The following is a 13,768-nucleotide window of genomic DNA, read 5'->3' as shown; positions in this document are numbered from 1 at the left end:
GGCAGTGAGAGGTTCAGAGAAACAGCTTACGGCTTCGTGGAATGCAAAGCGCGGAAGGGCACCAAGGTGCGCACGCTCTCTCACCTTGCTTCCACACCATATCCACCGACTCGTCTCCTTCTATTCGTACGCCTGTCCGCTCGCCTCGGTCTTGTGGCGTGAGATTCTGCACGGAACTGTAGTATACAGTAGCTCCCTTCACTTGAAGCGTCTCTGTTGCTCGCCTCATTTTTCCATTCCTTCGCGCTTCTAGGTTTTTGTCTTTTCGCATCCATACCACTGCGCAGGTAGTCGGGGGATTTGCAGGCGATGAAGCGTACCAATCCCTACAGTGGACCTGGCGCACAGGCTCAGGGAGCGCCTCCACCAGCCTATGGACAGCCTCCTCCCCCTGCTGGTCCTGCACCGCCGCTACCTGCTTCCGGTCCGTCTCAAACTGCTTACGCTAACTATGGGTATGGTTCTGTTGCACCTTCACGTCATGCAGCTACTCCATTGAATAGCGCTGGAGCGAACGACGTGCAGCAACACCAATGGAACCAGCAGTGGCCGCAACCACAGCAGCAGCAGTACTATCCCCAGCAGCAGCAGCAGCAGCAGCAGCAGCAGCCAAACGCCGTGGGCGCACCGGGCATAGGCCAATTTGCTGCTCCTCGTCCACCTTCCCAGTCCGGTCCCTATCGTGGCGCGCCTGCTCCCAGTGCTCAGAATGCAGCGTATAGTCCTCACCAACCACAGCAACCCGTGTCGTACTCGTACCAACCCCAGGCTCCTTTGCAGCAGCAGCAGCATCAACCGTCGGCACCTCCCAATTATGGTTTTGCTCCCTCGATGCCACCGCATCAGCACGTTGCTCCTTCCTCCGCTGCCAACAGTATCACACAGAACTGGCCTGGTGCTTACGCGCCTGGCAACCAGGGAGGTCCACCATCCAAGAAGCCGCGCTACCAGGCCTCTCCCAACCTTGTTGCATCGCCTGCGGCTCCTTATGGACCAACAGGTGGAGCACCTGTGGCACCCGTGGGCATGAACGCTCCCGGTATTGCGATGAACCAATACTCGCCTCAGCAGCAGTATGGCTGGCAAGGCCCGAATGCACCTCCTGCTCCTCCTATGAACCCGCAGCCTGTTCTAGGTCATCCAGCTCAACATGGCCGCGTGCCTTCTGGCAGCGGTATGCATGCCAATGCGCCGGGACATGGCGCTTCTTTTGCTCTTCCTGCCAGGAGCGATAAAGGTGCAAAAGGAATGGGTAGCGTCGCCGCCGCTAACGGTCGTGGCGTGTCTCGCAACGGCGCTCAGAATCGTGGAATTTTGCCACAAGGCCCGCCTAGCCAACGCGCTGGTCTTCCCGCTAATCCCACCGCTTCGGTGAACTCCGCACGCGCACCGCATGGCCAGACTCGAGCATGGGGATCCAAGGCATTAGCTGATTCCGTAAATGATGGAGGCACTGGTATTCAAGTCGGTCGCCGGGTCTCTTCCGCAAGCTCTGTGCACAGCGACAAGAATGCTGCGGGTGGCTCTGCAAGGAAGCTGAATCCGAGCTCGCAGGGCATGATCCCGCCGGATGCTCCACGTGGTCCAAACAATGTTAGGAACAAAACAGCGACCGGAGTGTCAGCGGCAAGTTCGCAGACATTGAAGAACGGTGATGCTGCTGCAGCGCAAGGTGCTCGCGGCCCTCGCGTCGGTTCAAAGATCGCAGGTCCAACTGGCTCGAGCTCCGGTGATGTTGTCGAAGTCAAGGGCATAGCAGCCAGCTCGAAGCGAGCTCACACTGACTTTCGCATCCTCGGTCTGGAGATCAAGCAGCTCGACTGGTCTTGGTTTGCTTCGCAGGCCATGGCTGAGGACGCAGAGGCTCCTCCCAACCCTAGCGAGGTTCTGAAGCAGAGTGATGCCGCGACGAGCGGAGCCGCTGCACAGAGTGCGTCTACCCCTGTGGAAAACTATTCCGCTGAAGCAGAGCCAGCAGAGGCAAAGAACAGCGCCCAAGACGATAAGAGGAGCAACGACCAAGCGAAAGAAACCGAAGATCAACCTGCTGCCGACGATGAGCACGCGAACGAAGAGCGTCAGGATCACGATGAGGAGAATCTCGATCACAACGAAGAAGCCTCCGATGCAGAAGACGACGCAGACCAGGACAACGATGTGGACGCTGATGCTGATGGCGATGGTGACCAAGACGCTGACGGTGATCTCGATGCAGACGCCGAAGAAGACGTCACCATGTCCCATGCCGACACGGACACGGTCGCTTCCGAGCAACAGCATTCGGTGGCACCCACTCCTGAGCCTAGCTCTGAATCGTCGAAGGCTGCGAAGCCCGCGACCCAGCCAGGCAAAGCGTCCAAGGCCGAGCGTGCAAGGACGCTGGCCAGCATGCGCGATTCTACGAAGCTCCGTTTCTGCTTTGCTGCCATGTCAAATGCGGGCCCTGAAGGGGCTCCTACCGGTCCCAAGTCCGCCAAGATCCAAGAGGCCAAGGTCGAGGCTGAGAGTGATGTTCAGGATGAGAGCTCAGCCGATCAGTCCGAGGTGGTTGTGAGGGAAGCGTCAACAGAGGAAAGCCACGCTGAAGGGGAAGGTAGCGTGGAGGTGGCCACCAAGGAGAGCGTACCCGAGTCCAAGGAGGATTCGATGCCGGAAGGCAAGGAAAGTGAGGTACAGGTCGCCTCTGACGACGTGCAGCCGGAGGTAGCTTCGTCGCTTCGTCAGAGCCAGCCTGTGCAGCCTGTCGAAGAGGCAGCGGCAGCTGCCGTCGATAGACACATCGGGACCAAGGAGGAGGCACCTGTCAAAGCGGAAGAGCAAGCGAACGAGGAGAAAGATGCCAAGAAGGCCGACAACGATCCGACTGCTTCCAAGGGCAAGAAGCTCCGCTCGGCAACCGATTCGGAGCCACCTGCAAAGGGACCACCTCAGCTGTCGATGAACCGCATTTTCCTGTCGTTCGCTGCCAACAGGAAGCGTCTCGCCATCGATGCCGAGGCAGTCAAGTCGGTCAAGATTCATCGGTCCGAGCATTGGATCGAGATTCGCATTGATGCTAGCCGTCAAGCTGATCAGGCCGCGCCGAGAAAGGGGGAGGGATACCTGGTGTGCAGAGGCACTTTGGTAAGTCTATGTTGACTCGTAGCGATGGTACCCTTGCACTTGAGACTGACCGCGAATTGTCTTCTGAACAGCTGGAAAAACGAACGAAGGGGCAGGAAAATTACACCGCAGTCACGCGTAGCCACATCGCCGCCGCCTGGGAAACAGCTGCAACCGACTCCAAGCTGCCCGGCACCGAGCTCGCAGACGACGAGCACCTCGAGCTGCCCCCCTTTTTCCGCCTTGACGATGCGTCAACCGACTTGGTGCTGCAGGTGCATCTTGATCCTTCCGCTCCGCTCCCCGAGCCAGCGTGGCTGCGCACAAACGACATGCACGAGCTGCTGGCGAGCCTGCAGCGTGGCAGCAGTGCGATTGCCGGCAAATCGGAGACAGCCGTGTCGGTGGGGACGGCGCAGCATGTGTGGGCGGGCAAGATCGAGGTGCTGGACCCGGACCCGCCGCCGTCGATGTCGACGTTGCTGTCTGAGTGGGTGAGGGAGTCGTTTATTGGGAGTCAGAGGGAGAGGCGTAAATTTGTGGACGAGCTGTTGGGGAAGAAGGGCAAGGTGCGTAAGGCGGCAGGGGAGGGGAAGGAAGGGTTGGCACAGGTGAAAGTGGAGGGAGGGGAGGAGGCAGAGGCAGAAGCAGAGATGATTACAGTTGCAGGCGAGAAGGGGACCAAGGTCGAAGGAGACGAAAGGGATGCTGAGGGGGAGGAAGAGGCGGATGCAGAACGCGACGCACGAGTCGCGCGTGCCTTTGTCGAGATCGTCCTGCGTCTCATCAAAGGCGAGCGCGTCCCATCCACTTTTTCCGAAGGAAGCAGCTTCGCTCAGGCGCTCACCTCGGTGTCATACACATCGTCGGCGACGTACCCGGGTCTGTTCATGCTCGGCCTGCTCGACCTTGCGCTGCACGACCCGGCATCGGCGGCGCGGGTGAGAGCGCAAGTGGACGGCCTGCTCATGGAGATGCCGCGGGCAATGGTGGTCAAGGCACTCGATCTGACGTGGAAGGATGTGATGGAGGGTGGGCGGAAGGGTGGCAGTGCGGGAGGGGGTGCGGGGGTGGGCAGGGGAGGTGTGCAGCGCAATCAACATCGGCACCAGCAGCAGCAGGGGCAGGAGCGCGGTCGACACCATCACCATCAGCACCACCGTGCCGGCGGAGGTGGTGGTGGTGGAGCGGGACACATGCATCCAGGAGGCGCTAGACACGGCAAGCGCAAACGTGGTTAGAGTGTGTACTCCCGCTCATCTTTTGGAAGGTGTGGGTATCGATGAATGACATTCGAGTAGCTCTATGCCTTGTACCGTACGTGGATCGGGCTGTAAGTTAATCCAGGAGTGCCATGCCTGCATCGGTGCGTCTTATCAGCCCAACACGCCGAGTGAAATCGGCACACGCAGCGCCGTGCCCCGCACCGTACAGGATCACCGCATCACCTCGCCACACCGACGCCTTTGGCAAAATCGAGCCTCTCAGCACGCAGCCCTCGACTCACGACTCACGCCTCCCGTCTGCATCCCACAGCGACCGCCGCAACCGCCACAACTCAGTCACGCTGCCGACGACTAGTAAAAAGGGGTGGGGGACGGGCTTCATTCCAACCCAACCGCTACAACACCACAACGCACCCCCAACAGGGACAGTAGAATACAGAAGAGCGAACCCGGAACACCAAGATGAACAACAAACAAAAAAAATACACGAGTGCGTGTGCATGGAACCGAAAGTGAGAAAGGGACCGAGTGTGAATGTGAAAGTGTAAGTGAAAGCGAAAGCGAATGCGAAAGCATAATGTCCCCCTTTTTGAGTGATGACCTCCTCCTCCAGCTCTACGCGTAAAACTTCTTATTGATCAAATGCACGAGCAAGTTGACATTGACCTCGACCGCGCCGTCGAGCACGAGTAGCGTCGGCTGGTTGTTGAACTGGCTCTCGAGCAGATCCTCGATCCTCAGATCCGTGCTCAGCCCAGCCGCCGGGCCGTTGAGCACATCGATGGTAAACACACCAGCCTGGTCCGACGAGATGGTCAAGCTCACCTCTGCCGTCTGTCCGCCCGCTCCAGCTGCTGCCGGTCCACCGTAGACAGAAGCAGCCTTGCCGCTAACGCTACCAGACCCGCTCGCCGACAACCCGTCCACGCCGCCACCCGGCTTGACGATGCCGTCCGTCTTCACCAACACGCCCTTCTCGACCAGCTTGCTGGCAGCATACTTGTACGAGCCGAACTTGGGCACCTTGCCGCCATTCTGCTTCAAGCTCCTCAGGTGGAAGTACTGCTGGCTGAACGGCAGCACAAAGCGCTTCTTGCCCTTTCGCCCACCCTGCATCGTCTGCATCGACGCATCGATGTACGAATGGTACGAGTTGATCTGCTCTTCCAAGTATGCCTTTTTCTCGCCGAGCGTCTTGAGAGTCGTGTGCATCGCCGCCTTCTCGTTGGCGCGCTGGATGCGTTTGCGGTGCTTGTTGCGGATGTCGATGGCGATGGCGTTGAGCATGTCCTGATATTTGTTGGCGCGCGACACTTTGCCGAGCTGCTCGAGCTGCAGCATATTTTCCAACGTGCGCGCTTTCAGTTCAGCGAAAGACAGACGACGCACATCCTCCAACCGACCGGGGCCCGTAGCACCGCCGTACATGGGCACGCCAGGCGGTCGCTGACCCCGCTGTCGCTGGCGATCGGCAGCAATCTCGAGCGAGACAATCTCCTCCCACTGCAGCTCCTCGCGATCCGTCACGGGCGCCACAAACACATCTACCAGTGTCTTGCCCGATTGCACCTTGAGCAACGACAGCACCAAGCGCTTGGTCTCGACAAAGAGCGCCTTGGTCTCGGCCTCGGGATCCTGCAACGTCGCCATGCGCGATACGAGCTCAAACGTGATCTCGCTGTCTCGTGCCGAGTTGAGCTCCTGCGTGTTCGAGACAGGCGCAGCACCGAGCTCTTTGAGAATCACGCGCATCGGGTCCTCCTGGTTCGGAGCCAGATGGTCCACCTGCTGAGACAGCAGCAGATGCATCGAGTAGATTTCGTTGGGCGAAATGTAGATCACCGGCTTCTGCTGCACTGTATGGTCCAGAAACTCGTCGGCGCTGAATTGCATCTCGGCATCCGGACAGTCGATGATCCCGTACAGCCACTTGGTGAATCGCTCCGAGGCGTGCGAGACATATTCGTTCAGCGGCTGCAGGTATGGGTTGTCATCGTTGAACAGTCGGCCGACTGCGATCTGCGTAAGCATCTTGGACACTTCGGACAGGTTCTTGCGCTGAACCGGCCCCACCAGCGATTCGACCACATCAAACCCTTCTGGCGCAACGATCGCCGGGTTCAGGTACCGGTAGTAGACCAGGTGGCCGACCACCTTGATCAGCGCATCCTCTGGCTCGTTGGGGAACTTGGCCTGCAGGGCGCGGAACACCTCACGAGCAATGTAGCGCACACCGTAGGGCATCTTGCGCGTCGATGCGAGAATTGCAGACAGGAACGTGTCGGTGGTCGCACGGAGCGATTGCAGGTGGCGAATGAAGATGGTCCGCGCCATGGGATCGGCAAGCGCCTCGTTGAAGGCCACCTCGAGGGGCCTACGCGACGGTTGGCCGGTCTCCATCTCCTCTTGGTTGATCGTGGCGCGATAGATGGCGCAAGGGTCGGTTTCGAGGTCCAGACCGTCTTGAGCCATAATATCCTGCACCAGCGGCGAAAGCAGGTCCTTGAGGTATTTGCGCTCCCGTGCGCCTCGGTTGTACTGCGCAACCAGCTTGATAAACTGCGCGTTGCCCCGGATGAAATCCTGCACCGTCGAGACGAAACCGAGCTCTTCCTCGACACAGCGCTGGAAGAGCTTGAGCAGCAAAAACTCTTCTCTCGCCTTTTGCGCGTATCCGAAGAGCGTCAGAACGATCTTCTCCACCTGTCGCTTGTCGCGGTCGGCCATGTCGATCTTGCCGACGCGAGCAAACAGACGAGCAAGATACTCGGGACGCGTCTGCAGAGCGTAAAAGAGCTCCTGGTAGAGCTCGAACTTCCTCCTCGAGGCACGGTCCAATGCGTGATCGGCGAACGGATCGTTGGCAGCAACCAGCACCGAGTTGCGCTTCTGCACCGCCGCCGCCGCGTCGCGCTGACCAAGCAGACCACGTTCGTTCTTGGCCTTGATCAACTCCTCAATGCCGATCTTGTTCTTGACCAGCAGCGCAATCTTGGTGTCGAGCTCCGAGACGTCGTTCTCGAGCGTCTGCGACTCACGAATCGCACGCACCACGAGCTTGCGCAGACGCTCGACTTCGATTTCGTCCTCGAAATCGGCATCCGAGTCGTTGAGCAGATGGCCAAAGTTCTTGATGGTGGCGACGGGCACGTTCTTGCCCATGGTGAGGCTGCGGTACTGCTCGCCCTGCTGCTTGCCACGGAAGAGACTCTGGATCTTGACGACCTTGTCCATGTGCTCGTGGTAGTGGCGCAGACGCGAGAAGAATTTGCGGCGGCTGATTGCACCTCGAATGAGAGACTGGAGATGGATCGCCACGGGCTCGCTCTGGATGATGTGGTTTTTCCACCAATCGTACTCGAGGCGTACCAGCATACCTCGAATAGCAGCCTGGATGCCGACCACATCCGGAGTGACAAAGTCGAGCTGCTTCTTTTGCTCCTGATGCTTGCGACGGGCAAGGGCAGCACGCGCAAAGGACTGAAGTCCACCGACCGCCGCCTTGACTTCGACCTTTTGCAGCGCCGAGCGCATGCGAACATGGTTCCTGCGTGCCAGCACACCGCGAATCTGGGCTTGGACAGCAGTGATGGCATCGCTCGAGCTACGCAAGCCTCGAATGGTGCCGAGCAGCTTCTGCTTGGCCAAGACAGATCGACAGGCGGCCTGCAGCCTGATGACATCCTCCGTTGAGTCGGCCAGGCCGTAGATGAGGTTCTCGTATGCGGCGCGCGCCAAACGACCCCGAATCTGTGCCTGCAAACCAACGACACCGGTCTCGTGCTTGTCGAGCGCCTTGATGTTTTCAAAGAAGCGACGGCGATAGAGGGCGCCTCGTGCGCAAGCCTGAAACTTCTCAATGGCTCGAGCATTGTCACGGTTGTGTACGCGCTTGACGTGTTCGACGTGCGTCTGACGAGCCAGCTTGGCGCGCACAGCAGCCTGCAGGCCGATAAAGGTGCGCGTGCTCGTGTGAAGGGCGGCTTGCTTGCGGTGATGGGTGCGTCGAGTGAGGACGCCACGGATCTGGGCCTGCATGAGAGGAGTCCAACGCGAAACGATGCGGTCTTCTTCAGCCCGGCGCTGACGAACACGTTCCGCCTCGGCGGCCGCAGCCAAGCGTGCCTCCTCCTCGTGGCGACGCTGGATCTCGGCCTGAAGACGCTCCGCAAACCGCAGCCTGGCCACAAAGGCGCGCGATGCGGTCTGGAGTGCGACGACGGCATCGATGTTCTCTATGAGCTCGCGGTCGATGCGCTCCTGCTCGGTCTCCGGCTCGGGCTCTGGCTCCACGTTCAACTCCTTTGCGAGCGCCTTGCCGACACCGCCGAACGAGGGCATGGCGACACCGGATGCATCCAACCCTTTCTGCGTCTTTTGCAGCTGGTCATCCGTGAATTCGAGCTTGCCAATGAGGTTTCCAACCTTGACCGCTCGGCCTTGGCGGGCGAGGACGTGACTGAGCGCGTGGATGCAGTAGACGACCTTGGGGAAATTTTTCTTCTCGTACAAGTCCGTAAGTTCGAACTGGAAAAAGTGAGGCAGGCCAACCTTGTTGATGAAGCTGAAAAAGTAGTTGATGTTGTCCGTGTGGCGATACTGGAGTTTGGGATGGACAAAGATGCGCGGCACGCAGTCGGGCTCGAAGGTTTTGGCGAGCTTGGCGAGGAAGATGCCGTTTCGCATCTCGTTTTCCATCTCGACGACATGGCCGAGGTGCTCCCCGACGTGGAGCTCCATCCACTCCTTGGCCTCTCCACAGTGACAGAGATACTCGTACGCCTGAAGAAGGTGACGCTGGGTGTCCATCCACTTACTCGAGCTGGTGAGCGGGAGGCTGGAGGAGGACGTCGCAGTGGGGCGGCCGAGCGCCATCGTACCTGGCCCATCTGCGCGTGCGAGACGGATACGCCCATGAAGGCCAGCCACATCTTCGGCACCCGTCGTGATACCGGGAAGCACGATCTCGCCCTCCTGGTCCTCGCTCTCCATGCGACCTGGTCGTCCTGGCTTCTGCCAACCTTCTTGAATGGTGGGCTCGAGATTGAGGCCGTTGAGACGATCGGCGAGGGGAGCACCGGTCGAATCCATGCTCAGCGTTCGCTGACCACGCGAGCGGCCGACCGTCATACGCGTGTGACCGTGCTGTTCGCCGACCGCGCCGATGTTGTCGGTCTTCTGCGTGAAGTCCTTGATCATCTTGAGCGCACCGACGCTAGACCGCTTGAGATCTTTGACGCCTCCAAGATGCAGCTGAGAAGGCCCGCTACTGGAGCCGCCGTTGACGCCATTTGTGCCGTTGCTCCAGAAGCTGCCCTGCTTGGGCGTGGAAGGCGACTGAATCCATGAAGCGTCATCCTTCTTGGGCGAAGAGAGTGGCGAGTCGTGACTGAGGTTCTTGGTTGGGGATACGGCGCGGTCGTAGGGGTCCTTGGTGGGTGAGAAGGCACGAGCCCGGCCGACAGTGGACGAGTTGAACAGGTTCTCGCGCGGAGCTGGAGGCATCGAGATAGGACGCCCATTGACGCCACGGGAAGCTGCTGGGAACGTTGCTTTGCTGAATGTGGCCGGGACGGGTGATGTGGTTGCGCTTGCCGAGGCATTGGAAGCAGAGCTCGCGATGCTGTGATTGGAGCCAAAAGCGGCCGACGTTGGACCGAGCGGAGACGCGGTCGGGCTGTGCGCGGAAGGAGAGCCAGCAGCCGCCGCCGCACGAAGCTCAGCAGCGCGCTGAGGGTCGAGCGAGGCGGTGTGACGGTGCGGAGCCGGGAAACGCCGGACGGAGCCCGAGTGCTGAAGATTGGTCGCTGTTGGATTGCGCGCTGATGAGTCGAGTGGCGAGGCGAGCGAAAAGGTGCTGCTACGTGATGTGGAACGGTCGAGGTACTTGGACTGGTACGCAAATGGGCTGCCACGCGCATTGGGGCTGGCGGCAGGCAGCGTAGGTTTGGCGTGCTGATCCATCATGATGGAGGCACGGCGATCTATGCCAGAGGCAGCGAGCGTACGTCCCAAGATGCGCTAGAGCAGCGCTTGCAGAAAGAGGCTAGTGATGGTGATCCGAGTCGCGTTGAGCCTGTCAGTTCCGTGCTCGGTCGCAAAGATGAGGATGCGCAGCTGGACGCTTGTCTGTGCTAAGATGAGTATGCGTTTCTTCGCTGGGATGCTCGAAGTGAGGTCGTGTATTGGAGTCGTAGAAGTTCAACCTAGAACAGGGGTAGGCTCCGTGCGTGTGCGTCTTGAGCGAGATCGTGGCGGACAAGGAGTGAGCCGTCGTGTGGAAGCGAAAGAGAGTGACCGTCGTAATGCACCGCGTTGGCGTCTCGACGTCGGCGTCGTCGTTATCGGTGGTGGTGGTGGTGGTGGTGGTGGTGGTGGTGGGTGGATGAGGTAGACAGCAGCGGAGAGAATGGAATTCTATCGAATTTGTCCCCAGCTCAGAACGGGAAGGAGAGTGGAAAGCTGTGCTCTGTTGCTGTGCTGCTGAATGAGCTGAGTTGCAACCGGACTTGCAGCAAACCCGTGTTAACCTTTCAAGTTAACTTAGGGGGATCCACACAAAAGGGGAAGGGGCGCTCGTTCCTTTGCTAACTGAGCTGCGCGCGCATAAGCACGGCTGAAAGGCAGAGCAATGGCACATCGAAGGCACAGAACCCTGCGTCGTAGGATGAACAAATGACGACGGATCGCGGGACCCGTTTGGCGAGCCCCACTCTGTATAATCACGCCGCTTCTCGGGCTCTTTCTCTCAATGCTGTGGATGGCCTTGTTCACACTTCAAGTTGTTTGCCGTTGCCGATGCTGTCAGCGTCTCTGTGATACGTGAATGTCGATCGCGACTCGCTGCGGCTCAAGAGAAATCATAGGAGCAAGTGCGGGAGAGGGAGAAAGAATATGAACGGAGAGAGGCCGAACAAAGAAAGGGGCAAAGCAGGAGGGAAATAAAATATTTTGTATTGGTGTTGTTCTCGGCTCTAAATACAACCGTGTTTCGGATTGTATTCCGAGCGCGTCACTCAGGGGTCAAGGCTCCGTAAAGGAAACTTGTATTTCGACTCGCAGCCTTCCCGCAGCCTCTGTCTCGTCACCGCAAGCAAAACGTCTCGTGAATCAGCTTCATCTTCCCGCTGATGCGATTCCGTATTGATGCTGCCTAGACGGACGAGCCGACGCTGTGACAGACGGACTGGAAGAGACAGACAGCAATAGAACGGGAATACAAGGGAATGACTTTGGCGCGAGCGTTGCTCGACAGTCGTGACATCGAACTCCATTCGCACAGGGAAAGCTGGCTTACCCTCACGATCTTCGAAGTTCTGCAGCATGAGTACCATAAAGGTCCGAGTGAGAGTGCAGCAGTGTTCGCTTCTAGTGCTCGCAAAGTATGAAAACTTTCGTGGCCCACGCCCTCGACGAGCGGAAAGAGACGTGTGTTGGTCTCGACTGGCGCGTGTAGCGCGTCACGTGAGCTCTTGGCCCACCAAGAAAATCGAGGCTTCCCTGCGGCGGATCGCTTTCACTCGATTGCGTTCATCCTCGCAATATCGGGCCTTGGGCATGAGCATCTTCTAGCTCACTGTCACACATTGAAAACATTCCCACTTCTCGAACATGATTACTGATACTTGAAGTCCTGCCGGCATGCTGCCGCTTTACATGATGGTACATTCCTCGTTGCCCGCACCCGCGCCTCCAAACCCAGGCAGATTCTCCAACTCAGCCGGCATGTCGCCGACAATCTCCTGAGGCGGACTGCCGCAGTCCTGCATCTGGTTCATCAGCTCCTGCACTCGCGCCGCCTTCTGTTTGTCCTTGGCGTCGTATCCCGGCTCGTCAAAGATCTGCACGATCTCGTTGATGTACTTGCTCTGCTGTTCGTAGCGCTTCCTGTCTTCGGCTGAGATGCTGGCGGATTCCGGGCCGGCGAGGTAGGCGGGATACTTGTCACGCAGCTCTTTGAGTGGTTCGTAGAGGATATCGCGCGACATGAGCTCGTCCATCATTCCTTCGAGCATCTTGGTGAGGTCGGGGTTGTCCATTGCCCCCTCGAGCCCGGAGAGATCGCCAGAGCCGCCGAGAGCCGCGAGCAGTTTGGCCATCTCTTCGCCCTCGGCGCCAGAGAGGCCGGCGAACGGGTTGTCGGAGGATGCCGAGTCGGCGGTGGCGGAGGCATCGGATTCTTTGAGTTTCGCCATGGTGGCTGCGATTGCATCGTTGAAGTTGGCGGGTTTCGACGGGCCGGAGCCGGTAGCAGCAGCAGGAGTAGCGGTGGTAGCGGCGTTGGACCGCGTAGACGGTCCAGCATCGGACGATGATGGCGCACCTCCACCAAATCCAGCCATCATGGCCTCGAACTGCTTCATCAACTCTTGCTCGTTGAACTCCTGTCCCGCTGGCTTTGCATTGGCACCCGCACTCGCACCATCCATCATCCCTTGCCCGTCAGTGTTGGCCTGTCCGCCAAGCTCCTTCATCAACGCCTGCATGCCCTGAGCGAGCTCCTTAGCAAAGTCTTCCGAGAGCATGTCGTCCAATCCAGCGTCATCATCGCCTGCCTCCGCATTGTTCGATGTTGCCGAGTCGGTCGCCGTCTCTTTTGTTCCAGCTGCTGGGGCAGTTGTAGTAGCGGTGGTCGCCGAAGCAGCGGGTTTCTGTGCCGAGGCAGAGCCAGATGGCTGATTGAACTCGTCCAGAACGTCTGAGATGCCCAGTGCGAGAGAAGCGAAGAGGATCAGCATCAAATCAATTCGATCCGGTGCAAGGCTGTGGAACGAGACTTACCATCGAGATCGTCCAAGTCGTCGACGTCGTCCGCGTGAGCAGCCGCGGGTGGCGCGTTTTGCGCAGCAGCAGTGGTAGATGGGTTACTTGACATGATTGCGTCCAACAGAGAAAGGGGTGCTGTGGTGGCCGAAAGCAGGAAAGGCGGGTTTGAGGGACGGAGAAGAAGAAACTCAGCCCAGTGCGAACGAGCGAGCGAGCGAGCGTGTGGGGAACGAGCATCCGGCATTGCTCTCTCTGGCTGTTTGACCATCTCGGACTGGACAGCCGCCCGGTCACTTTCAACAGCCGGATTTCACGACTCGGCTCGACTTTCAAGGCCAATCAGCAGCCTTGATTTTTGCGTTTTGGCTGTCTCTGTGCTTGCCTAAAAAAATCCTTAAGATGTTAAGCCGTATCAAACAAAGCAGATTTCAAAGTGTTAGACCTCGGCAAGGATGCTCGAGCGGCGATTCGGCCCGAGACCGGCGACTTTCTGCGAAGAGGGAGTGACGTATGGTTGACTCGCACACGGTTATGCACTCCACGGTCTGGCGCTCTCGCTCTATCTCTCGGTGTTGATCGGCACATCTTCCAGCTGCAACTGCAGACGGACGGAGACTACGCCGTGGAGCTGAGTTGATTCAGGAACGGTCACTGTGACTCTTCCCCCAGGTTAT

General features: G+C 58.9%; 3 protein-coding genes across 3 annotated transcripts; 1 reads left to right on the top strand and 2 right to left on the bottom strand.

Moving 5' to 3' along the window:
- Window positions 1-309: 309 nt before the first annotated feature.
- On the top strand, window positions 310-4,343 carry EX895_002719 (uncharacterized protein; the record flags this gene model as incomplete). The annotated part of the gene is made up of 2 exons (XM_029883317.1): window positions 310-3,123; window positions 3,195-4,343. The coding sequence occupies 2 exons, from the start codon at window positions 310-312 to the stop codon at window positions 4,341-4,343; spliced, it is 3,963 nt and encodes a 1,320-aa protein (XP_029740352.1).
- A 600-nt stretch (window positions 4,344-4,943) lies between these two features.
- Window positions 4,944-10,295, bottom strand: EX895_002718 (uncharacterized protein; the record flags this gene model as incomplete). The annotated part of the gene is made up of 1 exon (XM_029883316.1): window positions 4,944-10,295. The coding sequence occupies one exon, from the start codon at window positions 10,293-10,295 to the stop codon at window positions 4,944-4,946; it is 5,352 nt and encodes a 1,783-aa protein (XP_029740351.1).
- A 1,685-nt stretch (window positions 10,296-11,980) lies between these two features.
- Window positions 11,981-13,203, bottom strand: EX895_002717 (uncharacterized protein; the record flags this gene model as incomplete). Its single annotated transcript, XM_029883315.1, has 2 exons — window positions 11,981-13,026; window positions 13,110-13,203. The coding sequence occupies 2 exons, from the start codon at window positions 13,201-13,203 to the stop codon at window positions 11,981-11,983; spliced, it is 1,140 nt and encodes a 379-aa protein (XP_029740350.1).
- Window positions 13,204-13,768: the final 565 nt, after the last annotated feature.

Source organism: Sporisorium graminicola, chromosome SGRAM_16, assembly GCF_005498985.1.
Source record: "Sporisorium graminicola strain CBS 10092 chromosome SGRAM_16, whole genome shotgun sequence".
Lineage (NCBI taxonomy): Eukaryota > Fungi > Basidiomycota > Ustilaginomycetes > Ustilaginales > Ustilaginaceae > Sporisorium > Sporisorium graminicola.
The sequence above is the reverse complement of the archived record's forward strand: the minus strand, read 5'-3'. Positions and strand labels throughout refer to the sequence as shown.